We start from the raw sequence: 26921 nt of genomic DNA, 5'->3' as shown, positions 1-26921 counted from the left end.
CTGGCCCTTTTCCTTCTTTGAGAGCCAGAAGGTGCCTAATGCACAACCTAGCTTTCCCAGGGCCACCCCAAGACAGACCAAACTTCCTAAAAGTGCAAAGACTGTCACATGGCTCTCCAAGTTGTAGAAGTGCTTATATGACAGTATTCTAGAATCTTCTCCTTGTGGCCTTCGCCATGGATTGCACTCTGGTCTTGGTAGTCTTGGAAGTTTATGAAGATTGGTGCAGGTGGTGGCGGAAGTTTCTCCAGCCAGGGTTGTCGAAGCTTCCCCAAATAAGTAGCCGAGAAGGCAGCAGCAACTGCAGGAAGCGTGCCCAGAAGGGCTCACTGTGGCAGGAGCTCCCCATTTCCTGGCTACTCCTGTGACCCAACCTCACTCTTGGGTCCCTGTGCCAGGGCCCGGGTAGGCTGAGCACAGGCTACCTCTGGCCACCTTCTCTGCTGCCTCCCTCTGTGCCCAGGGGCCACAACCCTCCTCCTCTGTCAGCAGCACACACTGAGGCCCTCCACCTGGAAACTGCCCAGGTCGCAGGGACTGGAGTCAGCAGCTGGCTCTGGGAGACCTGCCTCCAGTTACCTGCCTGGCCCTTTCCCTATGCTGGGGACAGAATTTCTTTATGACTGCCAGAAGGGTGACAAGGTAACTCTGTGACCTGCAGCTCTGCCCAATGCCCTGCATGTTGGCAACACCAGGGGGAGTCATAGGACCTATGGAGGGTCTGGAAGACAAAACCTCTGTTTCCCTTACAACAGCCCTCACAGTGTCCCTTAAAACCCAAATTCTGCCTTTTTGTTGTTGTTGTTGACTGGAAGAGTTAGCCCAAGTGACTTAGGTGTGGGTGAGAAGGTCAAGAACTGGGAGGCCAGAGTGTTGGCAGTGAGAGGTCATTTGTGTGATACTGAAGCCCCCCAGGTGATGGCAGACATGGAAAGAGGTAGAAACTGCAGTGTTAGCAGTGTCCTTTGAATGAGGAACATTCTCATTCTCTACTGCTGTGCACCAGACCATCCCACACTTAGGGACACAGAACAAAGCTCATTTTATTATGCTTACAGGTTCCGAGGATCAGGCACTCAGGGCAGAGTCAGGAGGGCTCCATGTGTCTGGAGCACCCAGCGGGAAGGCTTGAACAGCCCAATATTACTTGAATGATTGGGCACTGGAATTATCTAGAGGCTTCTCCACTCACAAGTGTGGTTCCTGGGCAGGAAGACTCAAAAACTGGGCTCAGCTGGGACCATGAATGGAGGCCTTGCCTGTGGCCTCCCCATGTGACCTGGGCTTCCTCCCAGCATGGCAGCTTCAGGGTGCTTGGGCTTTAACAGGTGGCTCAAAGTTCCAATGGTAAGTATTTTCAGTGAGCAAGGCAGAAATTGTACAGCCTTTTACGGCATCACCTTGGGAATCACACAGCACCACTTCCACTGTATGCTATTAGTCCAAGCAGTCACAGCTGCCAAGAGTCAATGGGAGGGAACACAGGACCCAGCTCTAGGGCAGGAGTGGGAATGAGTTCACACCCCAGTGTCAAAGCTGCTGTATGACCAAGGCTTAAATGGCAGAGAGGGTATAGTGTGTGAAAAAATATGGGCACAACCAAGTGGTATTCAAACAGGACTCAGAAGTTAGATTGTTACTATAAAACATTTTTAGAAATACTGTAATCAATTTTATTTTCTCCATTTTTGTATGCACAAGAATGGCATATAATTTTTGAAAATTTATAGCAAGTGTATGATATGGTCTGGCTTTGTGTTCCTACCCAAATCTCACTTTGAATTATAATTCAAATTGTAATCCCTGCGTGCTGGGGGAGGGACCTCATGGCAAGTGATTGAATCATGAGGGTGGTGTGCTGTTCTCGTGATAGTGAGTGAGTTCTCATGAGATCTGATGGTTTTGTGAGGGTCTTTCCCCCACCTCCCTCTGCGCTTTTCTCATTCTTCTCCTTCCTGCCATCAAGTGAAGAAGGACATGCTTGCTTCCCCTTTTGCCATGACTGTGAGTTTCCTGAGGCCTCACCATCCATGCTTAACTGTGAGTCAATTAAGCCTCTTTCCTTTATAAATTGCCCAGTCTCAAGCAGTTCTTTACAGCAGCATGAGAATGGACTAATACAATAAATTGGTACCTGGTAGTGGGGTTGCTGCTGTAAATATACCAAAAAAATGTGGAAACAGCTTTGGAACTGGGTTGCAGGCAGAGGTTGGAACAGTTTGGAGGGCTCAGAAGAAGATGGGCCGGATGATGTGGAAAAGTTTTGAACTTCCTAGAGACTTGTTGAATCGCTTTGACCAAAATGCTGATAGTGGTATGGACAATGAAGTTCAGGCTTAGGTGGTCTCAGATGGAGATGAGGAACTTATTGGGAACTAGGATAAAGGTGACTCTTGCTATGTTTTGACAAAGAGGTTGTTAAAACCTCTTTGGCATTTTGCCCTTGCCCTGGCTATCTGTGGAACTTTGAACTTGAGAGAGATGATTTAGGGTATCTAGTGGAAAAAATTTCTAAGCAACAAAGTGTTCAAGAGAAAGCAGAGCATAAAAGTTCAGAAAATTTGCAGCCTTAAGATGTGATAGAAACGAAAAACCCGTTTTCTGGGGAGAAATTCAAGCCTGCTGCAGAAATTTGCATACATAATGAGGAGATGAATGTTAATCAACAGGACAATGGGGAAAGTGTCTCCAGGGCATCTCAGAGACCTACAGCAGCCCCTCTCATCACAGGCCCAGAGGCTTCCGAGAAAAAAATGCTTTTGTGGGCCAGGCCCATTGGCCTGCATAGAGGCTCCTCTATGCAGCCTCGGGACATGGTGCGCTGTGTCTCAGCTGCTTCAGCTCCTGCCATGGCTAAAAAGGGCCAAAGTACAGCTTGGGCCATTGTTTCAGCAGGTTCAAGCCCCAAGCATTGGCAGCTTGCACATGTTGTTGGGTCTGTGGGTACACAGAATTCAAGAATTGAGGTTTGGGGCCAGGCATGGTGGCTCACGCTTATAATCCCAGAACTTTGGGAGGCCAAAGATGGCAGATCACCTGAGGTCAGGAGTTCAAGACCAGCCTGGACAACATGGTGAAACCCTGTCTGTACTAAAAATACAAAAATTAACCTGGCATGGTGGTGGGTGCCTGTAATCCCAGCTACTTGGGAGGCTGAAGCAAAGGAATCACTTGAACCCAGGAGGTAGAGGTTACAGTGAACTGAGTTCGTGTCACTGCACTCCAGCCTGGGTGACAGAGTGAGACTGTGTGTCAGGAAAAAGAAAGAATTGAGGTGTGGGATTCTCTGCCTAGAGATTTGAGAGGGTGTATGGAAACACCTGGATGCCCAGGCAGAAGTTTGCTGCAAGGGCAGAGCCCTCATGGAGAACTTCTGCTAGGGCAGTGCTGAAGGGAAATGTGGGGTTAGAGCTCCCACACTGAGTCCCCACTGGGCACTACTTAGTGGAACTGTGAGGAGGGGACCACTGCCCTTCAGACTCAAGAATGGTAGATCCACGGACAGTTTGGATTGTGTGCCTGGAACAACCATAGGGACTCAATGCCAACCTGTGAAAGCAGCTGGGAGAAGAGCCGTACTCTGAAAAGTCACAGAGCCAGAGCTGCCCAAGGCTGTGGGAGCCCACCTTTTGCATCAGCACCACCTGGGTGTAAGACATGGAGTCAAAGGAGGTCACTTTGGAACTTTTAAGGTTTAATGACTGCCCTATTGGGTTTCAAACCTGCATGCGGCCTGTAGTCCCTTTGTTTAGGTCAATTTCTCCCGTTTGGAATGGGTGTGTTTACCCAATGCCTGCTCTTGCACTGTATCTAGGAAATAACTAACTTCCTTTTGATTTTACAGGTTCATAGGTGGAAAGCACTTCCTTTGTCTCAGATGAGACTTTGAACTTGGACTTTTGGGTTAATGCTGGAATGAGTTAAGACTTTGGTGGACTGTTGGAAAGGCAGGACTATGTTTTGAAATACGAGGACATAAGATTTGGGAGGAGCCAGAGGTGGAATGATATGGTCGGCTTCTGTTTCCCCACCCAAATCTCAACTTGTAGTCTTTATTGGAATCCCCGCGTGTAGGGGGAGGGACTTAGTGAGAAGTGATTGAATCAAGCAGTGGTTGCCCCCTGCTGTTCTCATGATAGTGAGTGAATTTTCAGGAGGTCTAATGGTTTTGTGAGGGTCTTTTACCCTCTTCACTCTGCTCTTCTCTAATTCTTCTCCTTCCTGACACCATGTGAAGAAGGACCTGTTTGCTTCCCTTTCCACCATGATTGTTGTGGGGCACGTTGGGAGCCCAATGTAAGGCTAAGTGCCCCACAGGGTCGTGGGTTGAGCCTTATGCTGTGCTGAGGTGCAGGATCCGAGAAATAAAGAGACAGGACACAGAAGTACAAAGAAAAAGCAGCTGGGCTCAGGGCGCCACGCCACCTGTAAGCAGAGACAGGCGAGGCTGGCTGGTGAGGCGGTGAAGCCCCAAATGTCCAGAAGCGTGAGTATTTATTGTGTATAGGTTAGAGGGCAGGGCAGTGAGTGAAATCATCTTTAAGGATAGTGATAGAGTCGTGAGCAATAAAACATTGGGTCCACCCCCACTAGGTCACCTAGGCCAGGAGGTGGACAGCGTGCAGCAAGGGGCCCGTTCCCATGAAGGCGAGGACCCGGTTCCCACGAAGGCAAGGGCCAGGTGCAGTAAGGGGGTATAGTGTGCAATACATCTATCTATGGGAAACTACTTCTAAGAAAATTTATCGGAGGATGCTTAAATCACATAGCAGTGACAGAGCTGTCAAGGTTACCGCCACCTTCTGGCAGCTTCCAATGGCTTCTATGGGAAGATGCTTTTCAAGCAGCACAGTAGCAAGAGCTGATAAAGTTCACAGTCACCAAGGTGGATTGCCGTTCTGAGGGCAGCCTTCCACAAGAACTGGAGCAAGGTCCTACAACTCCTTTATCAGGAGTGGCTCTCACTCCAAGCCTGCCATACAGCGGGTATCTTTACGATACTGAACGCTGCTGCCTGGGCCATGGATTCTTGTCCTGGTATAACTGTCTTCCCTTAAACCATGCTCTGCATTGTGTTTGCTCTAGGCATTCCTCCGATTATAAGCTGCTTATTCCTTAATTCATGCTCTGTACTGTGTCCACTCTAGGCATTCCTCCAATTATGAACTAAGATATCATTATAGGTATATATGTAAGGAAATATTCTTTAGGCACTCATACGATCAACTACTATATGATTATATCTAGAGGATATATAAAGGAAGCCTACAAGCCCTATTTCTATAAACTAATATATGATTATGTAAAGGATTACATAAAAGGAAATAGCTGAGTAGTAACACTATAAAGTGAGATATTCCTCAAACCCTAACTGTGCCAGGGCTCTGCTTAGCTCTCATTCCTCGGTGCCCATATGGGGGGGTTACCCACAATTGTAAGTTTCCTGAGGTCTTCCCAGGCATGCTGAACTGTGAATCAATTAAAACCTCTTTTCTGTATAAATTACCCAGTCTCAGGCAGTTCTTTGTAGCAGTGTGAGAATGGACTGATAATATATACTTTATATTACTTAAAAATTACAAGTGATGAGAAGCATTGAGTTGGTTCGTTGTCAGTTCCCCCCTCCCCTTTTGGAGTTGTATTTAGTGTAATAGAATATCTTAAATTAGTGGTGTTTTATAATTAATAAAATTGGGTGTACTTCTCCACCCAATTAGGATTCTCTTGCTTCATGCCTTTCATGGAACTTGTTATTGTTATATTTTAATATTTATGCCTAATGATTAAATATCTCTCTGTGGTCTTAATTTGCATTTTCTAATTACTCTAGAGACTTATCCGTTCACATGATTTTGGTCATTCACGGTTCCTCTCTGAAGTGCCTATTCACGGCTGTGTCCATTCTTTGCTTTGAGTGTTCCTCTCTTTCACACTATTTTATTAAAAGTCTTCACATATCCTGGATACTAATCCTTTATCAATTGCTACAAATATCTTCTTTCAATGTGTGGCTTGCTTTTTCACTCCGTCTATTGTTTTTTAATCAAAGCCTGAGTTCTTAATTGTAACGCACTTGAACTGTCATTTTCCACCCTGACCCCCTTCCACCCTCCAGGGGCAGTTAAGTTCCCTGACACCTTCGCGTTCAGGGGTCGCCGAGCCCGCCTTCCCCGCTGAGCGCTACGCGGTCAGAACTGGAGCCTAGAGAGCAGAGGTGGCCAGGCACTCCGGGGAGGAGCTGGGTGATTCCAGTGCTGGGGAGGTTCTGCTCTAGGGGCCGCCAGGCTACGAGGGGGAAAAGGGCCAGGAGGCCGCAGGGGTCCTCGGTGCAGACGGGAGCCGCAGGCACCGGGCACAGCCCCCGCCCGCATCGCCGAGGCCCCGCGGGCCCAGTAGCTGGAGGTCGGGGCGCCCAGGACTGGGTGGCGGCGGCGGGAGCGGGTGATACCGCCAAAGGACGCCCTAGCTCTCCCGCAGGCGCCGGAGCGGGGTTCAACCGGAGCCAGACGGGGGCGCCTCCGCGGGGCCGAGCCCGGGGAGGGCCGGGTCGCCCAGCGGATAAGACCGAGTTTTCTCCCGCTATTGCGGGTTCTCGGATCCGCTGCGCCCGCCCCCGCCAGGGCCGCCCACTCGCAAGCCCCGCCCCGAAGGCTGGAGCTTCCCTGGGGGTTGGAGACGCTGAGGCCACGCCCCGAAGGCGGGAGCGGCTGTGGGGCGGTACCTGGCCACCCTCAGGGCTCCAGCGCCAAGTTCAGAGCCGCGCGCTGGGCTCTGGGCCCGGAGGAGGCTGTGCTGCACCAGCGCCCCGTGCCCCACTTCTCCGGAGAGCCCAGGTGAGGCGCCCCCTCCTGTCTGCAGGGACGGAGCCGCGAGCGGGCGCGGGCGGCGGGGTCCATCTCACTTCCACTGCATTAAGGACGGGGCTGTTGAGTCCTGCCTTTGACTGTGGGGTCCTTTCTTTCCCTCTGCCGCCAGCTTCCTCCAGCTCTCTCCCACGTCCTCTCCGAGTCCCAACCCCGTTTCTGTTCCCTTTCTTTTTTCCCACTTTTTCTCCTCTATCTCCTCTTTATTGTCTTCCTGTTTTCATTTCCTTCTCTCTCTCTCTCTCTCTCTCTCTCTCTCTCTCTCCCTCTCTATCTCTATCTCTCTCTCCCCCTTCTCTCTCCCGCCCCCCGCCCCGCTTCCCTCTCTTTCTTTATTCTTCTCCCCCACCTTCTCCCTCTCCCCGTTGGTTTTTCAGCACTCAAGAATTCTGCCTATGATTTTTTTTTTTTTTTTTTTTTTTTTTTTTTTCTGCTCGGTGACTTTCAGGCTGCAGTTCTTTTTATCCCTCCCTCTGTCCCTCCCTGGGTTTATCCTGTATTGCTCTTTTATTCTCAGCCCAGACTCGGGCTGGGCAGTAGGGTAAGAACCATGCATTGGCCCCAGATCCTTTCTCCAACAGATTATATCCAAAGATTGGGGCATGTAACCTGTTCATTGCTTTCCTGGGGGGAAAAATACCAATGGTCTCATTATAATGAGTTTTTAGAATGAGCTGAAAGAGCATACCTGGTTTTAGAGACAAGGGGTTGACTGAATCCTTTCCTGAATCTTTGCCTTTACTAATAGACACAGACAGCACAGCAGGAAGCTAAGCCTTACGGAAGCGTTTAGGGGACGTTCCCACCCATACCTGCCTTCTGGGCAGGGTGTGCAGTGCCAGGTGCAGGGGAGGAAAGGGACAGTATTCAGAGCAGAGTTGTGGGAAGACAGTGGGAGGCCAGGACTTTGCACTTGAAACATTTGAGGGAGCTTGGAAATAAGAAATTAACAGTAAATCTCTAAAATACGTAGTTGCCAATGCCACTGATGTGAAGAAATGAAGTTACTTAATTACTCCTGAGGGAGACATTAGACATTTTATGGCAGTAATTATGGCATTTTGAAATTAATGATTTTATGTACATTAGGTAGGAGGGCCAAGGGGAAGGTATTTCATGTTAGTGTCAAAGATTGTTGTAGATGCAGAAGTGATGAACTCTAGAAAATCAAGCCTCATTCATTTTTGAGGAAAAACAGAACTACATCGAGACGATTTTTCATTTCTTGATTAAAAACGTAAACTTGTCAGAGAGATGTGATTTAATTTTTAATATTTTATAACACATATATTTATATGTGCAAATACACACCAATACATAATATATATACACTAAGTTATAAAAGAGCCATTATTTGTTGCTAAAGATCTGAATACCAATCAAAGCATGAAGCTTTTGCTTCTTGGAAATAATTTAACCTGATATTGTAGCTTATTATGATCTTTAATGAAAATTCAACTAATTTAACTTTTGATTGATACAGAAATGGAAATTCCATCATAGATAAATCACAAAGAATTAAACAGAAATTAAATTTGATGAAGGAACACATTGCAGTATGTTCAGTGAAAAAATTTGCATATGCTAGATTCGAAGAATTTTGGACAAATTTGTAGGTATGTGCATGAAACTGTGATTTGTGAGGCTTTTTTTTTTTTTTTCTAGCTTAAAAAGTTAAATTGTCTGCTGGGCATGGTGGCTTGTGCCTGTAGTCCCAGCACTTTGGATCATGAGGCCAGGAGTTCGAAACCAGTCTGGCCAACATAATGAAACCCCATCTTTAGTAAAAATACAAAACAAAACAAAAATTAGTCAGGTGTGGTGTTGTGTGCCTGTAATCCCAGATACTTGGGAGGCTGAGGCAGGAGAATCACATGAACCTGGGAGGCAGAGGTTGCAGTGAGCTGAGATCCCGCCATTGCACTCCAGCCTGGGTGACAGTGCGAGACTCCATCTCAAAAAAAAAAAAAAAAAAAGTTAAATTGTCTTTTATATTTAATCCCTGATCCCCAGTGTATGAGGATTCTGGGGGGAGGGATAATAGGCCTTCCAAATGATTTAGAATCATCATGTCTGCTTTGCATGTCAGATTTCTTTTCAGACATCCAAGAGGTGGCAACTTTTGTTTGAAACAGATATTCACACCCATTATTTAAAAAATAAGACAAGTTTCAATACTTTTAAACTTATTTTTATTCATTAGTGGTCTGTGTCTCTGTAAGAATGTCACTGTGTTTTTATCCTTAGAAGATGCTATTGCTGGAATCTGGGAAGGTCAGAAGGAGCAGCCTAAGTAAAATCATGGACTTTTTTCCTGAAGGCTGCCAGTGAAATTGGGACCACCCTCTCAGGCTCCACCTTTATTCTCTAGTTGTATTAGGAAGAGAGCTGCCGTTCCTTGTGCTCTTGCTACCTGGCATGCACAGAGCCCTGCTGAGTCCTGTCCGCCAGCCCCTGAAGTGAAGATCGCCGTTCTTGCTTTACTTATGAAGAAACAGAGGCCCAGAGTGCTTGTCCCAGGTCAGGCAGGTAGTGAGTGGCAGGGCTGACTGGAACACAAGTTGTGCTCTGGAGCCTGAGTGACCAGGGCTAATTCAGTCCCATTATGTGACTTCCATGTTGCTGCAGCCTCGGCACATATAATATCTAAAATATCACTCCACACGGCACCAGCCATTGCTTATCGGCATTGTTTGGCAGAACGCAGCTCCCTGTTCTACGTCCTGGCCATCTTCAGCACATTCATGGCCGGCTCTCAATCCACACAGCAGGGCCCCTTGAAGCACTGAATGTGCCCTCTGCTGTCACTGGTCCCGCTTCTGCACAGTCTCAGGCATCTGAGTGGGTGATGGGATCACATCCACTCCATGAGGGTCCACGTGGCCAAGTTATGTTGTCCTAGGGCCGCCCTCCCTGCTGCCATGCGGGTGGCCGTGTCCTCAGTCTCCTGCACTTGGCTTTGCTGGAATGCAGCAGGTGTTGCTGCTTGAGGGGTCCAGGCATAACCGGCCACAGAGCCTGTAAGGGCTGGCCAGGAAGTGCTCCAGCCAGCCTCTGGGAAAGCCTGGATCACCTTCAGTGTTGAATTTCCTCAGTGTGCCAGAGCCAGGAGGATGCCTGGAGACAGGTGTATTCCCTTTCTTAGGAAACCCCAGGACCTCACAATCCAAATGCAGAAAAGGCCGGTAGATGATTGTCCCTGGAATATTCCAAAAGGATCTGGGGAGCTTCTCCAGAGACTAGGGACACCAAAGGATTGGAAGACGAGGTGTTTTCTGCTCTTGTGTGTTTTAGCTGAAGAGAAAGGCAGATCCAGCAAAGCACTGCATGGGGGTGGGGGTACATGGTGTCTCTGAATAAGATCTGGTGCCTGACCTGCTGCTCAGAACAGCTGGAGGCTGGCCAGTTGGCTTGGGGCAGGAAGTGCCTTCAGACATCTCAGGAAAAAGAGGTCATCCAGCTGTTTGCCAAGAGTTTTTTGCTCTGTAGGTAGAGTGGGAAGGAGAACAGTGCCCAGGCTGCTTTTTCATTCATTAACCACTGTTGTGTGCTGGTCCCTGAGAGCTCAGGAGTAACGGGAAGGCCGCCATGGGGTGGACTCTGTCCATTTGCACTCAGTGTGATAAGAACTGATCTCTCTTACGTTTACTGAGCCAGGCTGCTTGGCATTTTCTCTGCATCAAACCTTCTAATCTTTCCAACAACCTGGTGAAGAGAGCACCAAGGTGATCCCCTTTGCAGATCAGAAGACAGAGGCATGGAGAGGATCCATACCTTGCCCAAGGCCACGGGTTGGATAGAGCAGAGCTGGATTGGAGTCCAGGCCTCTGACCCTGGAGCCTGTGCACTTAATGTCTGTTTTGGATGGAAGGCTTGAAGGTTACATGAGATAACCTGGTTAAGGTATAGACAGACAAGTAATGTGGGAGAATGTGGCCAGTGGTTCCAAAATGAGGGAGTGATCGGTGTACAGTCAGGGCCCAGGGGATGGGTAATAAACCGAGAATCACAAGCTCTTAACACCATGGGGTTGTGAGGCTTCATCTCCCAGGATTCAACACCTGCTGAGCTCGGTAATAGGGGACCCTGATTGGTGACCCAAATGGGTCAGGAGCCTTGGGGAGATATGTTCTGTGTTGGTGGGGAGGGCCAGCATAGTAAGATCCCCTGTAGACTTGGAGAGCTCAGTTTCAGTAAGTTTCGAAGATCATCACTCATTCCCCATGATGCGAGAGCTCTGAAAGCAGTGGGAGAGTCCTGAAATTAAATCTGTTTTTTTCAAGTAGGAAGGACATCAGTGGCAATGAGAGACATCTGTGTGGCTCAGAAAGATGTCTTGCTGAGGTCAGAGGGATGAGGGCCAAGGAGGACAAGAGGAGCCCTCCCCAGGACACTCACAATGACAGAGTGAAGAGGACCACTAAAGAGTGTCAGGGGGTGAGAGCCCGGGCATGCACTGAGCCTACTGAGGAGAGCTGACGACCACAAAGCATCTTTTCATATCATGTTCGGAGCAAGGAGAACAAGGGCTGTGTAGATCCATCGCCGTCTGGGGCAGCTGGTGTCTGTAAAGGGGAGGAAGGCGCAGCTCCACTGTGCCCACAGCGGTCTGGATGGAGGAGGGTCTGCAGGTGCGAAGGGCGTAGGTGGGTCCCCGGAGGAAAGCAGGAGTCAGGCAGTGCTGGGCTGCTGTGTGTGCGCTCAGGGCCCTGACTCAGAGAATGCCCTGGCCAGGGCATGGTGTGACCTGGAATGAGATCCTGCATCTGAGGTGCTGTGTGACAGGTGCTGGACATGAAGCCTGGAGGTGGATGAGACTCAAATCTGACGTTGGCCCTGAGAAAGATCCTAGAGAGAGGAAGGCAGTGAGTCTGTAGGCAAGGGAGAGATGGGCATGAGGAGCTGGCAGGGGCTGCCTGGGGTCAAACCATGCCAGACTCTTTTTCTACCTTTCCGGGCTTCGATCTGGCCCTTGTTCTGTTGGGGTTCTGGAGGACATCCCGTGCCCTTGCGTCACTGACCTTACTCCATGCAGTGCTGATGCATGCGACAGTGGTGACCCTTGGGGGTCCCAGATGGGATGAAAGGTCCCCAGCTAGTTCCTAATTTCCTCTCCTCCTTTTCTCCATCCTCCTCCTCCTTCTTATTAAGATGTGGGTGTTAACATTGTTGGAGCATGAAGCCGGGTGGGATATTTAATTCATCAGGTGGTGGTGTCTGGATCCACAATGGTCTCTAAAAGCTGGGACTGCCCTGAGTTTATCAGGATGGCATTTGGCAGATTGGAGATAAATGCACCTGGATTGAGACACATAGCTCCCCTCGTGGTTTTTATGAAAATGCAATGAACAAGGTACCTTATTTCATTTATTAATACTATTGTTTGTCATGTCAACACTTACGTAGCCGATAAATGGTGACTCCTATTTTCATACCATGAAGCATCCTGATAGCAAATGATCTGTCCTGCTGTAAAGGTGTTACCCTTTTTAGTGCTGAGAAGGGGTTGTCGTGTCCCAGCTCAGGGAACTACACACCGTTCTCATGTTCAGGCTATGTGGCTGTGGACAGCAAATGTAGCCCAGGGAGGCACCTGCAAAGGTGGTTCCAGGCACAGCAGGACCAGGAAGACTAGGGACAGTCTTCTGTGCTTGGGAAGGACATTGTGTGGGTTGCAGCTGTCCTCTAGAGAACTGTCTTTGAGAGAGAAGGAAAGAGCGAATGTGAATGCAAGTCGGCATGTGTGTATTCATTTGTGTGTGTGTGTGTGTGTGTGTGTGTGTGTGTGTGTGCATGTGCGTTTGTCTGTAATGTCTATATGAGTGGTGTGAGTTTATGTGTATGTGTATGTGAGAGTGTATGTATGTGTGTGAGTTTGTGTGTATGTATGACTATATAAGTGTATGCGTTTGAGTGCATATATGTCTGTGTACACATACTCTGTGTGTGTGTGTGTGTGTGTGTATGTGTGTCTTTCTGTGTGAGATCATGGAAGCTCAGCAATGGGGCTTCAAGCAGACAAGTTATTCCTGGAGAAAGGGGGAGAATTGGTTTCATCCAATTAGTCATACATGGGTAGGTCTGGGATGGGCTGGAGAGACAACTTAGCCTGAGCCCATTTTACAGATGGAAACCTGAGGCTCAGAGAGGTTGAGTGCTTTGCTCAGGGTCACTGAGAGGAGTGACGTTTCTGCATCTGCCTCTTTGGGAGACACAGGTCGACATTCATCTCTGATGTCAGGCACCCCCTCTGAGGAATCTGCTCGGAAAGAACAGCAGGAGTGGCGCAGAGCCTGCCGAAGCACGTGGTTTGCGTTCTCTCCATGCGACAAAGGACCTGGACTTCCAGGAGTCACACGGAGTGGTGTGCAGGGCAGGGTGGGGTGGCAATGTCCCACAGGAGCTGGTCCAAAGCTTGTGGCAAAAGGACACGCTGAGGTTTTGGGTTCACTTTTCCTGCTTTCTCTCTGATTGCTCTTGTGCTTTCACTCCCTAAGAAGGTTGCCTTCTCTGTCTCATCTCCTTGAGAGCTCTTACAAGAAGGGGCTGGACGCAGGTACCTCTTTTCTTGGGTGGGCAAGAAGCAGGGAGAGGAAGGAGCTGGTTTGGCCCAGGTTATATTTATGAGTAGCAAGCTGGGGAGGCCCCAGTGAATAAGGCACTCACCCACTCCTAGATTATCCCTGAGCCCTGGGATAAATATTTTCTAAGGGTGAAAATTCTGGAATGCTCAGTGGAATCTGGTTCTGCCAGTATTGCTCACCAGCGGTGGGGGCACTTGAAGAATTGGAGTTCTAGCTTCCAGAACTTGGGGGTGGGGCTGGTGAGGGCAGGTAGAGATGAAGGCATCCCAGCAGGGCTGATGCCACCTCCCCATGGGTGCCACCTTCACATGTGGTCACTGCATGTCTTCCCTTCTGCACTGTGGGCACTTCCAGGGTGAGGTTGAAAGCTGGTCAACCCATGGGTGCCCAGCAGATTGGCACAGGCAGACAGTTGGTAAACCTCTGCTGGGGAGCAGAGGAGAAGTGAGTGGATTTATGTGTGGGGAGAAGTAAGCGTGAGCACTTCTCGTGAGTGGAGATGGGGTTACCTATGATCTTTCCAGGGGCAGGGCCAGCTGGTGAGGTGGCTGTCCCCCAGTGCGGGGGTGGGGCCAGGCACAGCCAGACCCATCCTGCCAAGGCTGCATGTGCATTGCTCCAGCGATTGTCCCTCTGTGCACCTGTGCCTGCAGAGCTTCTATCCCCAGTGCCTGAAGAGGCCTGGCACTCCTGAGGGTCAGGAGAAAGTGGGCATGGCAACCAGCAAGGAAGGAAAGCTGCCCTCAACCAGGGTGCAGACACTGTCAGATTAAGTCAGAGCTGACAGGCGGAAGCCCTGTGTGCTCTATGAATGTGGCAGCTGCTGTTAGATGCTGACAGGTGCAGGGGCAGGGCTGAGCCGGCACCTCTGGGTGGCAGCCGTGTGTGTGTGTGTGTGTGTGTGTGTGTGTGTGTGTGTGTGATTGTTATTGTTCCCTGGGAGAGTCCTGGAGGCATAGCACTCTGAGATGGGGTGAGTTGTTACATCCATAGCAATCAGTTACAGACTCTGGCCAACTTTGTCAAGAAGGAATTAATTAGAAGGTTATTGTGGCAGGTAGATCACAGTGTCAGAAGGAGAACTGCAGAAATAAGCTCAAAAAAAGACCAGGATTGAGCTATTTGGAGAGTTCCAGTAACAGACACACATAAGCAGCTTCTCAAACTGAAAGTGGGTTTGGTTAGGAAGGATGCTGAGTAGCATAAAACAGAACCAAGCCATCTGATGCCTGCTCTTGTCATAGAGAGCACATATTCCTCCCTTCCTGCCAGCTGGTTTAAGAACCTGGGTCAAAGGGGGACCACCCTGCTCTTCCTGAGATACCCTGTGGGGGCTACAGAGATAGATCAGACACAGGCTCTCTCTCCGCAGGGGCCAGCAGTCCAGTGGGTGGTAGGGGTGACACTGATCCTGGCCAGGCCAGCTGCTGAAGGTGGTCTCTGTGCCCTGAGTCTCAGCACGGCAGCCCTGATGGTGTTTCAGTGTGAGCAGGTCACAGATGCAGCTCAGTCATTTTTCTTTCTGGGCTGCTTCTTGAGGGTCATCTGAAGTCTGCACACAGGGCAGAGCTGCAGGCTCTGGAGGGAAATAGCACTGTGTTATAATTTCCCCTGGAGGACATCTGTCATCTCAGGTCTCTGAGTGTGAGTTTGCCAACAGGCTCCAGAATTGTGGATGGAACCTCTGTAGGTGTCTGCGCTGGGGAACCAGCAAGGACCCTGAGGCTTGAGTGCCCATTCTGCTGGACCTGATGGTCTGGAAGGCTGGGCATAGTGTGACTGCTTCAGCCCCTCCATCTGTGCTAGGGCTGGGGGAGAAGGAGGGTAGGGTGGGGAGTTCTCTGACATTGCATTGTAAGAGTACACTCTCCATGGAGGATATGAGCGCTAATGGGTGTCAAAGAGCCCAGAGCTCTTTGGAGAAAGGAGCTGGGCAAATTCCTGGCTCCCACTCTAACTCTCTCCCCTTATTCTCCCATGCCTCCCTTGGCAGAATTGAATTTCACAATTGAGTCTGACTTGGCTTAGTGCAAATGAAAAGGTGTCATTTACAGGGGTCTTTCTATCTGGCTTAATTCCTGCCCCTCTGCCTTTTCCTCACGACTGAAATATACCCAGCCTTTCTTTGCCACTATGATTTTGCCTGTGCCATTTTACCATCTCCGATTGGTGAACTAGTATTCATCCATCGACACCCAGAGATAATATCACCTCCTCAATGGAACATTCCTCAGGCACCCCAGGCAGCACATGGTCTATCTCCAGTCTTGAGGCATTTCTCCCAAACTACTCGCGTGGGCTTGTCTCTATCCCAGGTCCTGTTACGACGCGGTGTTTTTCTCCCTCACTGAATGTGGAGCAGCCCTTCCATGGTATTCATCCTGCTATCACAGAATAAATGAATGACTGTCTCCCCTAAGAGATATGGTATAGGTCCTTGTAGCTAGGCCATGTGATCTTACCCATAAACAGTCCTCAGAAACACTCTCGATTTACTTCAAACCCACTCTTGTCATTACCTGGCGTTTGTGTGTGCCGTTCCCTCCGCCCTCTTCTTTCTTTGCATCTGTCTGCCCTTTGGAGGCCTCCTGCCTCTTCGAGGAAGGTCTGTCTGATTATTCGGGTGCCCAGAATTAGAAAATATATGAGGTACACACTGTGGTATGCTGGTAAGTGTTTAACCACTGGTTCTCAGCATGTAGTTCCAACATGGATTGCCGGGTGATATTTTCATATTTTCATCTTATACAATAAAGTATAAGATGGAAGTGCAACAATGAACATATGTCAGAACTTCACTTGTTTGTCAGTGATTTAAATAACTCCTACATCACATAATAACTTTGGAATACTAGAAGAATAGTCCTTCCACTTTTCGTGAGCTATTCGCAATATAGCAGCCATTGACAAGACAACAGTTTCAGTTTAGTCTGCATTATTGACAATTTTTCCCATTGCCTTCTTAAGTCCAGACAGTGAGCAAAACAAGATAGCATTTCCATAAATGATCCCATTCTGGCTGATTTCCAGCCACTCACGACATCGCTGGATGTGGCGTGAGGAGGAGTGGACCGTGGCAAGCCCCCGTGCCCGCAGGAGGAGCAGCGTCCACAGCGGAGGCAACGGGAGCGTGTCGTAGAATGACTAGTACGTGATGAGTTCAGAGTATGTGTTGCCTTTGTTTTTAATAGAATTTCTTTGAATGTAAGTTTGTATAATTTAGTTTTGAATAATGTCTGAGTTAAAGCAGCTAACTCAGAACATTCCTGATCATCTCCCAAGCCGCCGTGAGCTGGCTCCAAGACACCAGCGGCCGCATGCCAAGAAAATCAAGTGGCAGGCAGAAAGGAAAACCTGCAGACAGAGTTGCATGCTGAGTCCTCTCAGTTTCCTCACCGGGTGAGCTTTATCAAGTGCTACAGTAACAGATGCTGTCATTGGTTCAATCAACAACCGTTTCTAACCCATCTCACTTGGCTTTCCTGCACTGCAGAGGTTGGAAAGCTAAATCCATGTTTCCCAGACTTCTTTGCAGCCAGGGTGCAGGCCTTTGACATAGATCCCCCCAAGCAGCCAGGTGCATCATCCGGCCCTGGATGTGCAGGCGAGTCCCGTGAGCTGAAGTCTTTGGCAGGCAGGTGACATCTTCTGTCAGTCACAGTGGCAGGGACATCTGGTCTTGTGGGGTGGCTGTAGCGGAGTTTGTAGGAGTTTGGTCTCTTGTGATGGGTGCTGATTCCAGGAGAGTTTCTAATAGACAGTGCTAGGGTGTGGTTAGGCACTTTTCTGGCTATTTTGACCCTTGGAGAGCACCCAAGCTTGGTCTCTGGCTCTCACAGAGATTTAATGAGCTACATGATACCCTTTAATGAGTTTCTTGCTGTTTAAACTACCTGGGTAGAGGCCGCTGTCTGCAGCAAGGAAGCCCTGACTGCTGGAACCTAAGGGATGTGAGAAATCACTGTGGAGTGTCACGGTATCCAGGGATCTGCTCCTGGGACCTATTAATCACCTCCTTTAGAGGGAGGTGGATTAGTCCTGTTTGTGTTTGAATATTCATGAACATTAGAAGAGCAGCGTAGTCTGGGTATGGCTATGGCTGACAGAAGTGTCAGGCTGTGGCACGGTTGATTATTAGATCTGTCATGGATCATTACTCTATATTTTGCCCATTAAGCTTGTCAAAGTAATGCCTAAAAAACCAGACTGATCACAAAAGATGCATCATAATGTCACATAAAAATATCACTTGGCGCTTTTTGGCATTAGGACCATAGGGGCCACCTGGTCCAGCCTGCTCATTTTGCAGCTGAGTGAGGACTTTGAAGGAGAGGGGCTTGCCCAAGGTCACCTAGAAACCTTGAAGCTGAGACTCTTACCTGCGTCTTAACCTTCGCCCGCCCTGCGCTGTTTCTGTCTCAGACAGCAAGCTTTCCTTGCTGTTTTGCTTTGTGTTACGTCTCCGTTTGACTCGGCAGCACGTTTTGACATCTGGTGAAGGCGTGGGAATGACAGTGTAGGTGCGTGGAGCGCCTAAGAGCGGAATGTTTGCTGTTTTCTCAGGGTGCACTGGGCAAGGCCTCTGGGCTGTCCTTCCCCACCATCCTCCCTGCATTTATTCAGTTAAAGCGGCATATTTTGTATCTTTGAGAATGCAGGTATTTTAGTCATGAGGGTGATGCCCCATCTATGGAAACCTTTGCCTCTCTCCATCGTGAGCTTGGAGAAGGTGCCCCAGCAGCTTCTGTGCAGTCACTGATTCTTTTGTTTACCTCTCCATGCCCTTCATTTTGTTCCTGTCCCTTGGCCACAAAGAAAGAAATGAACATTCCTGAGGAACTGACATAGGCCGGGCGAGGTGGGAGCCTCCTTCTGGATATTTTTATCCTTTTAAATGCATGATTTTTCCACTTGTTTACATGATTGCTCAGTATTCAGAGAAGTTACACTACACACCTGCAGCTCCATAATGAATCTGTGGATGTGAGATTCGAACCCACGTCCTTCCCATTCTACTTTTTGTACCTTTCTGTTTTATTTTGCTTCTTGGTATTTCTGTGCATTATTAATCGTCTAAAGCTTGGAAGTAGATGCAATAGCCATTAGAGTAAAGCACATACAGTATTGTGCCCTCTGAAGGATAACAGGACATTTTTACTGTAATTGCTATTTTGAATTTTCTTTTAAGAATGTTGCCGAGGTAGGAAAACAGAGGGAGAACCAGCAATGCTCACTGTGTCTAACTTTTGCCACATGCGTGGACCTAATTTCTTCTTTGCCAAGCAATAGAGGCTTTCTTTTTGAGATGGTGTGAGCGTGGCTGAGTTCTGCATGCTTGCTGGGGTTGGGAAAATCTGGTGTGGTGGGGGTCAGTGGCCCCATGACACGCCAAGGCAGAGTAAGCCACGGAGCTCAGTCTGCCATGTGTGTGGCCTCCTTCCTTCCTCACATTTGTGTCAGCACCAGGCAAGAGGTGCCTAATTCCAGTGGGGATGAGGCAGTCTCCGCCCAGCCCTCTCCTCCATCAAGAGCTCTGGACACATGTGAGGTTGAACCCCCAGATGGTGGCTGCCCTGATCTGATCTGATCTAAGTGCCCAGGCATTTCACCCTTCTTCCAAAGCTCACTTTTGTTACTGTGGCCTGGGGAATGCTCAATTCCGGGCTTGGCAGAGGTGAGGTCTCTCTAGGTGGCGTGAAACAGACCATGAAGCCCCCATGAGAAGCAGCCCACCCACTGGACAGGCCCCTCCACTCCCAGGAGACTCCAGCCGGAGCACTCCAGCATGGGGGGCTAGCACTCCTCTTTTCCGAGGGAGAGTAGACAGTGGGAGGAATTCAACTCAGAATTATTTCCTCGAGTGGTTAGGGAAGTAGCGTCTCCGAAGTCACAGAGGCTTCACTGTGGGAATCCCCTACAGAATTCCGACCCTGACCAAGCAGAAAAGGGCACTGCCCCCTTTGAAACAATTGACTTCTGAACAAAACAACATGCTAATATAAAACCAGAATAGTTTGAAAATATTGGAAAGTTGAGAGAACCCCCCCAATTCCATCATACTAGCATCATCATAGTTTATAGTATAGTACACATACGGCATATTATATGGTATATTATGTATGCATACTGTGTATACTGTATATTATATAGTGCATGTATGTAGTATAAATTACTTTTCACATATATGTTGCTTTGGTATATTTTCTTTCATGTTTTTGTTGATTTGGTAGATAGACTTGTTCTCCTGTTTTGTTTTACAACATATTTATATTGAACACTAACATTGTATCATAAGCTTCCCCCCCCCCATACTATGACATAGTCTTTACGGCCAAACTTAAAAAATGAATCATTTATTTCTGAAAACAGTCAGGTCCATTTTATTCCAGCTTCTGGGTTCCACCCCACTGCAGAACTGCCTTAGGCTCAATTCTCCGGAGAGCCCTCAGGTCCTCCACACCACAGGCCCCACGCAAGCTTTTTGTGAATCTTGGACAGCCCCTCTGGGTCTTCAGGGCTCCGTTGGGATGCCACCATTGCCGTTTGCAACACTGGCACATGTGCAGGTCCCTGTGCTCTGTACAGCCAAACTCACGACTGCCTCGTCACCACTGTCACCACAGCACCTCGCACAGGGCCGGCATGCTGGACGCTCTCAGCGCCTGCGTACTGAATGAATGGAAGGGCGAATCATGAAAAAATGACCTGGTGGTCATTCTCCATGCTTCCTCCTGGGGTTTTTCCTTTGATGTATGCGTCTTGCGTGTGTGTGCATAGAATAGGCAACAGGAAGTCTATAATGTTGTCCTTTTGCCTCCTCAGAGTTCAATCATAAGCACAGCAAGCATCACTGTCCAAGGCTGTACTGTGCTCCTTCGTGCGTCTGTATCCTGCTTTCTTCACCATGTCTCTGGAGAGACGCATCTACTTGCGTGTTGCTTTCACCGCTCTAAACCACACTTCATTTCCTTCTCCTGTTAGGCAGATCTGACCCCTCAGGCTGCCTCTTCCAGCCCTGGTCAGACTGTTATTAGTTCAGCACCTGAGACAGAGTACTTCAAGAGTTCCGGGCCCTTGTGTGACCCCCACCCTTAAAGTGACTCTCAGCACCCATGGGCCAATCAGCTGTATTCATAATGAGTTCCTATGGCTGGTGGGCTATTTCCCTAAGGAAAAGCTGGGTGGGTTCTCACTGGGGTTGGAACTAGGGCCAAGGGGAGATGAGGGAATGGGAGAGGCTGGATGCCCTCGGTGGGGCTTCACGGTTTGATCTTACATCAGAGTTGGAAAGCAAAGCATGCCCTTCTGCCACAGCTAGCAGTTTCCCCAGCTGTGCCTGAGCTGTGAACTGGGCAGGGGCCAAGTGCCCGCTGAGGAGCACAGGGTAGGAGCAGGAGGCAGAGAAGCTCTGAGGCAGGCTGCGGCTGTCTCCTCCCTTGGCCCTGTGAGAGCATGGGGGGCTCACATTCTCCTCTCTGTGCAGGAGCAGGGCATGGGCCACACTCTTTGGGAGAATAAAGTTGACTTCTTTTTAACAGTTGCTGTGCTGTCCCTCATTCATTCATTCAGCAAAGGCTTCCTGAGCTCCTGTGCTGTTGCAGGCATGACCAAATGCTGCAGATGTGAAGGTGAATTGACATATTTGGGTCCTTAGAGTTTGCCTTCTAGCAGACCACAAACAAGTAAATATAATGTTGTGTGTGGTGCATGCAGGTGTTTGGTGCCTGGGACAGTTGTGGTATGGAGGAAGGAGTGTTGTCTGTGTCTGAGAGCACTGGGGAAGCCTAAAGGGGAGGCTGTGCCTGAGCTGCATTTTGGAATGAGTTCACAGGTCCAATGGGAATGATGCTGTTCACATGTACTTGGGTGTCGGGAGGAGAGTGGGGACACATGGCTCTCACAAACAAGAAGAGTGGCTCTGAGAAAATCGGAGACTGTGCAGAAGCTGACAGGGAATGTGATATGGACAAAGGGGCCGCCATGCCGGGAGGCAGGTCTGGTAGCCTGAGGAGTGATGGGTTGATGTTAGGGCCAAGACAGAGAGGGCTGTGTGAGGAGCAAAGACCATGAAGTCCATGGTCCTCCAGTGCTGTGACCCTCATGCTGCCGCCTCCCTGTGTCCTCAATGCTCGGCCAGGGCCAGAGGAAGCTCGAGCATGGAGCAGGGGCTTCCACATGAAGGAGTCTACTTGTTGACAGATGACCCAGAAACTTCTAATGACCCAGAAACTTCTGTAGTGTCCGCAAGTCCCTAACGCAGCCCCCAGAGCAGGCTCTTTCCCTTCCACTCTGGACACTCTGCTTCATGCCTGGTTAATGCCCAGGAACTGCTTCTGCCAGGGGAATCCTATGTTTCTCTCTACTGGGCTATAGGGGTAGCTGCCCATGGGCATTTTCAGCAGAGACCCCTGTCCTCACTCTGCCTCTGGGAGGTGGGCCCTGGAGGACGGTGCCGTCCACACTCCTTGTCTCCTCAGAGGCAGTGCAGTCAGCACACCCATCCTACAGACAGTGGAGGAGGCCTGAGCATCAGGGTCCTGTCTGATGCCACCTCATGGTGTGCTGTGCCTGACTGCCAAATGCCCGTCTTACTGCTTGTTGCTTCCTCTCTCCGCAGGGCCCCATAGCCGTGTGTCCAGTCCAGTGTCACAGCGAGCTCTCCCATCTCGTGGTTCCTTGTTGGGCCAAGCCCTCCAGAACCCCAAACTCCCGAAGACTGATGGCTGCCAGAGCAGCCACCTTGCTCGTCCTGTGGCCCTGGCCCTGCTGATCACTATGGCAGGGAAGGGGGCCCCGTCGAGCCCATTGGCTGAAAACAGGCGGCAATTTAGCGAACCTGAGTTGGGCCGGGGCCGCAAGCCAGTGCTGCTGGAGAAGACGAACTGCCTGGACCCTGAGGCCGCTGTGGGCAGGGCGGGCTGGGATATGGGCAGTGCAGAGCCGACAGTGTCGGCAGCCCCAGGCAGTCCCCGATCCGGCCAGCCGCTGCCCCCGAAGGCATGTGGGGAGCAGAGGCAGAGCGCCTTCGCAGAGCTGCCGAGGATGAAAGACCGGTGCGGGGATGCTCAGACCCAGGAGAGGGATCATGATGACCCTGCAGGCCAGCCTGGCGCCCTGCACCTGGCCCAGGCTGTCCCCAGAGACCCAGCTAGAAGCACAGTCTTCTCTGTGTGGCCCAGCAGAGTGCGAGACGAGCAGAGAAGCGCCTTTAGCAAACCAACCAAGAGACCCGCAGAGAGGCCGGCACCAACCCTGGTCTTCCCTGCAGCGGAGTCTGCAGACACCCTTGGGGAGCTGTCTGGACTCTTCAGCACCGCAGGCCTCCCTTGTTGGGGTCGACTTTCAACTCCCAAGCTTTTGGTTGGCGATTTCTGGAACTTGCAAACGTTGCCACAGAATGCTCCACTCTGCAGCGCTTTCCTGGGTGCTCCCACACTGTGGCTCGAGCACACCCAGGCCCAGGTGCCCCCACCTTCATCATCCTCCACCATTTCGTGGGCCCTCCTGCCACCCACCCTCACCTCCCTGGGCTTGTCCACCCAGAACTGGTGTGCAAAGTGCAACCTGTCCTTCCGCCTGACATCCGATCTGGTCTTCCACATGCGGTCCCACCACAAAAAGGAGTATGCAGGGCCTGACCCACATTCTCAGAAGAGGAGAGAAGAGGCCCTTGCCTGCCCTGTGTGCCAGGAGCCCTTCCGGGAGCGCCACCACCTCTCCCGGCACATGACTTCTCACAGCTAGCAGATGGCCGCAGAATGACCTGCTGCATGAGTCGGCGAGCCTTTGTCAGAGGGGGGCTCCCTGGGCTTGCCTTGAGGGGGCTGTTGCGGTCCTCTGTGGAGTTGCTGCGTTCGGCATCCATAGATGAACAGTTCAGGCATAATTTGAAAAAGCCACACCTGAGTGATATGTTTTGAAGAAAATGAAGTCCTGAAATAAAGGGATGGGCTTTGCAAATCCAGGGTAGAGGCCCTAACAGGCAGAGAGTGGGGACAACTCTGGTGCACATGATGGGCTTCGGAGGCACAAAAGCCTGGATTCGAATCTGGGCTCTTTTCCATACTATCTGCGACCTTGGACAAAGACCTGCTGAGCCCCCATTTTCTCATCTGTGAAATGGAGACGATAGCACTGTGTCTTAGGTTGGCATCTGGGTCACATGAACGGTGTGTGCAAAGTGACCGGCATTCTGCCTACAGACCCTGAGTGCTGAGTCAACAAGGTTTGTGATAGTGTCCATACGAGTCAGCTATTGTTATTAACAAGACCTCCATGGCAGACAAGCTAAAGTCGTGGGTCTGTGGGCTGGCTCAGGTTAAGCTGAGCTTGGCTGGGCTTGGCAGCAGGTCTCACATTTGATCATGTCATGTCCTTTTGCTTCTTTTACTGAAGGGCTACCCAGAGCAAGACTGCATCTCTTGCAGTTATGCCAGGAACATAAGAGGGTGAGTCTAACAAGCACACCTCAAGCCTCTGCTTGGGTCACATTGCCAGCGTCCTCTCAGCCCATGCAAGTGGCAGGATCAGGCCCAATACTGAGGAGCGGGAAAGCGCAGGCTGCCCTTGGTGCAGCTGTGGCAAGGGAGTGAGCATCCATTCCCTCCACAGGAGGGTGAGGAACTGGGACTGGTAATTCCACCCACCACCTGGTCTATCGTTCTTCACATTGTGAATATATGAATAGGGGGAAATAGAACCCCCTCCCCACCACCTACACGCATGCCCTTTTACCTTCCAAGAATAGGGCATGCGCAAAAACTCAGCTTCCAGATCGCGAGGCTGGGGAGCATTCCAGGTACCATGTACTATCTACTGTGTTTCAGTCAGTAGCTGCTGTAGGTACCCATGTCGGCCCTTGTGCCTAAGGATGTGTGGGGCCCAGGCCATACTCTTGGACATTACACAGGTCAGTCTGATGAAAGCCCTTTGTGGGGAGTTTCTGAGCCAGTGTCATTTTTGCACTGGTTTCCACCTCACTGTCAGGTTTTGGTCTTTTGATGTGCAGTATCCAGCCCTCCAATGGGGCCCCCAGCGCAGAGCTCAGGCTTGTGGCTGGGAAGAAATCAGAGTGAGAGGGTGGGGATCCCAGGCAGCCTCCCAGACTGCTCCTCTTCTCTCGCTCTCCTCTGTCCCCGCTTCCAAGCAGCAGCACTCCCTCCTGGCTGCTCTGGTGTCCTCGCTCCCTCCACTCCTGCCTTTCACCACGCACTCATCCATTGTTTACAGGCACACAACCATATTAACTTCTGAAAGTGTAAGTAAGATGATGCCTCCAACCTCGTGGCTGCCCTTCACACTTACAGTCCTAACCCCGGCAGGACCTGCCAGGTGCTTTATGAACAAGTCCCTGCCTGATGTTAATTGCAGGCACTCATTTCACTCTCCCTGTGTGCCAGGCAACAGCATAAGCACTGGAAGAATTTAGTTGTTATAGCGAGTCCTACAACAGCCCTGGGAGGCAAGAGCTGTTTCCTTTCCATTTCGACAATGAGTCAATTACAGACAATGCTATAGCACTTCCAGGGTTTCTGATACTCCTCTCTATACCTACTACCTTCACAGGCTGAGCTTGCCCTTAGGAGGCCCATAGGTGGCAGTGGGCAGAGGGGACTCCGCTATACCGCCTCGCTGCTGTTCTGCTGTCTGCTCCCGTGTTCTGACCGCAGCTCTCGTGCCGTTTCTCAAGCCTGGGCTTCGTCCAGCATTTGCTGTCCAGCTCCTGTTGGTGCTGCTCCCGCTATGGTGCCACAGGGCTTCTTCTCTCAGGTCAGCTCCTTAGAGAGGCCTCCCAGATTCCCCGTAAAGCAGCCCTGCAACCTCTGTCTCTCAGCCGCGTGTCCCTGTGGTTTCCTTCACAGCACGTCTCACCATCTGCAAACATATTTATGTTTGTCGTTTTGTTAATTTGCTGTATCCACACTGTCAGCTCCTTGGGAGTAGAGACTGGTTTGTTTACTGTGCATCCTCAGTGCCCAGAACAGGGCATTGCATATTGTCAGTGCATAATAAATATTGTGGAAATAATGTCTGTGTGAGAAGTTGGGTCTGAATATGTGTGTACTCTTCCTTTGGCTATGGAGGCTAGCGGGGGGCTGCTGTGCAGCTGGAATGCTCCATATGTACTAAGCTTCCTTCACTCACCCTGTCTCCCTGGTCTGGCAAGGGACTGAGTGAGTGGGTCCATTTCCATTCACTTCTTCAGCATCCCTTGCTCAGCCTCAAAGACAAGCACATGCTGGTGATTTCGTGATGCAGGCAGCAGAGCAGTGGCTGGGGAGAAAGGCCAGTCCAGAGTCTGCAAATGTGTCAGGGTGTCAGGAGTAGAAAACGGAGGGGCAGGGATAGGAGGGCCTCACAGGAGAGTGGTTTGGATGAAGGGTACTGAGTGCTTGGCTTGGAGAGGCACTGAGGATGCTCTCCAGCTGCAGTGGGGAGCGTGGTCTGGAGGAGGGAACCTGGACCTTCTGAGCTCTTTGTCTTCCACATCTAGAAAAGGGCAGATGCTCCCTGCAGGTGCCAATGAAGCATCTCCATTCTCACAGGGACACTGGGAGGTCCCTTGCTCGCTGAGAAAACACAAGGAAAGCTTAGCCTTGCCAGTCTCTTTAGGTGCTATGTTGGGGTGTAATTTACACACCGAGAGGCTGAGCACAGAAGGCAGGTGAAGCTACGAGAGCCTCCCACTGTGCTGTCCCGGGTGAGGCAGGAAAGGGCAACTCAGGGTCTTGGAATGAGGCCCCGCACTATGAATTTGACAGGCGGCAGCCGGGAGGCAGTTTGTTTTTAATAATTCCTACTGTACTGCAGATGACGTTAAGCTCCAAGAGGTCAAGGACGTTCCTAAGACCATAGGCTCAGGAGCAGCTGTGCCAGAATAAGACTCTAGGACCCCAGATTGAGCTCACGTCCTTTTCAGGCTGCCACCTGTCTGCTCAGCCCAGTGTGGTCACGTGGCACTGTAGATGGTTCAGAAACTGGGACAGCAGCAGGTGTAGGCTCCCTGTCTCAAATTTCAATTCATACCTGCTGCTTGTGAACACACATACTTTCCTATCGCCTTCTCTCCAGCACTTTCACTATCTTGCACACTAAGACTTTCACTGATTTATCTTATTTACCTTGTCTCCCGTCACTAGAATGTAAGCTCTGTGAGGGATTTTTGCTGGGTTTTTTACCTGCAGTGTTGCTGGCATCTAGAGAAATGTAGGCACATAGTAGGTGTTCAACAGACATTTGTTGAATGAATGAATGAATAAATAAATGAATGAATGAGTGAGATGCCTGGTTTTGGCCTGGCTCTTGCCACATCTCAAATCAGCTTCTCAGGAGAATTTTAGGATCTGTCAAACACTGTGCACAATTGTCCTTCTCTGGCTTCATGGATTGTTTTGTAATTTCTGTGAAATCTCTTTGAAAGGCAGAAGTGTGCCAAGACGTGATAGACATTTAGAACAGAAGGGACTTTAGATTT

At 50.1% G+C, this 26921-nt stretch overlaps 1 protein-coding gene across 1 annotated transcript; it reads left to right on the top strand.

Annotated features, from left to right (window-relative positions):
- Positions 1-6735: 6735 nt before the first annotated feature.
- ZNF488 (zinc finger protein 488) lies at positions 6736-25474 on the top strand. The gene is made up of 2 exons (XM_003929966.4): positions 6736-6833; positions 22065-25474. The coding sequence occupies exon 2, from the start codon at positions 22223-22225 to the stop codon at positions 23189-23191; it is 969 nt and encodes a 322-aa protein (XP_003930015.1). The 5' UTR covers positions 6736-6833; positions 22065-22222; the 3' UTR covers positions 23192-25474.
- The last annotated feature ends 1447 nt before the right edge of the window (positions 25475-26921 follow it).

The sequence above is a fragment of the Saimiri boliviensis genome, chromosome 12, assembly GCF_048565385.1.
Source record: "Saimiri boliviensis isolate mSaiBol1 chromosome 12, mSaiBol1.pri, whole genome shotgun sequence".
In the NCBI taxonomy this organism is placed as follows: Eukaryota; Metazoa; Chordata; class Mammalia; order Primates; family Cebidae; genus Saimiri; species Saimiri boliviensis.
Note: the sequence above shows the minus strand (reverse complement) of the source record. Positions and strands in the feature narration are given on the sequence as shown.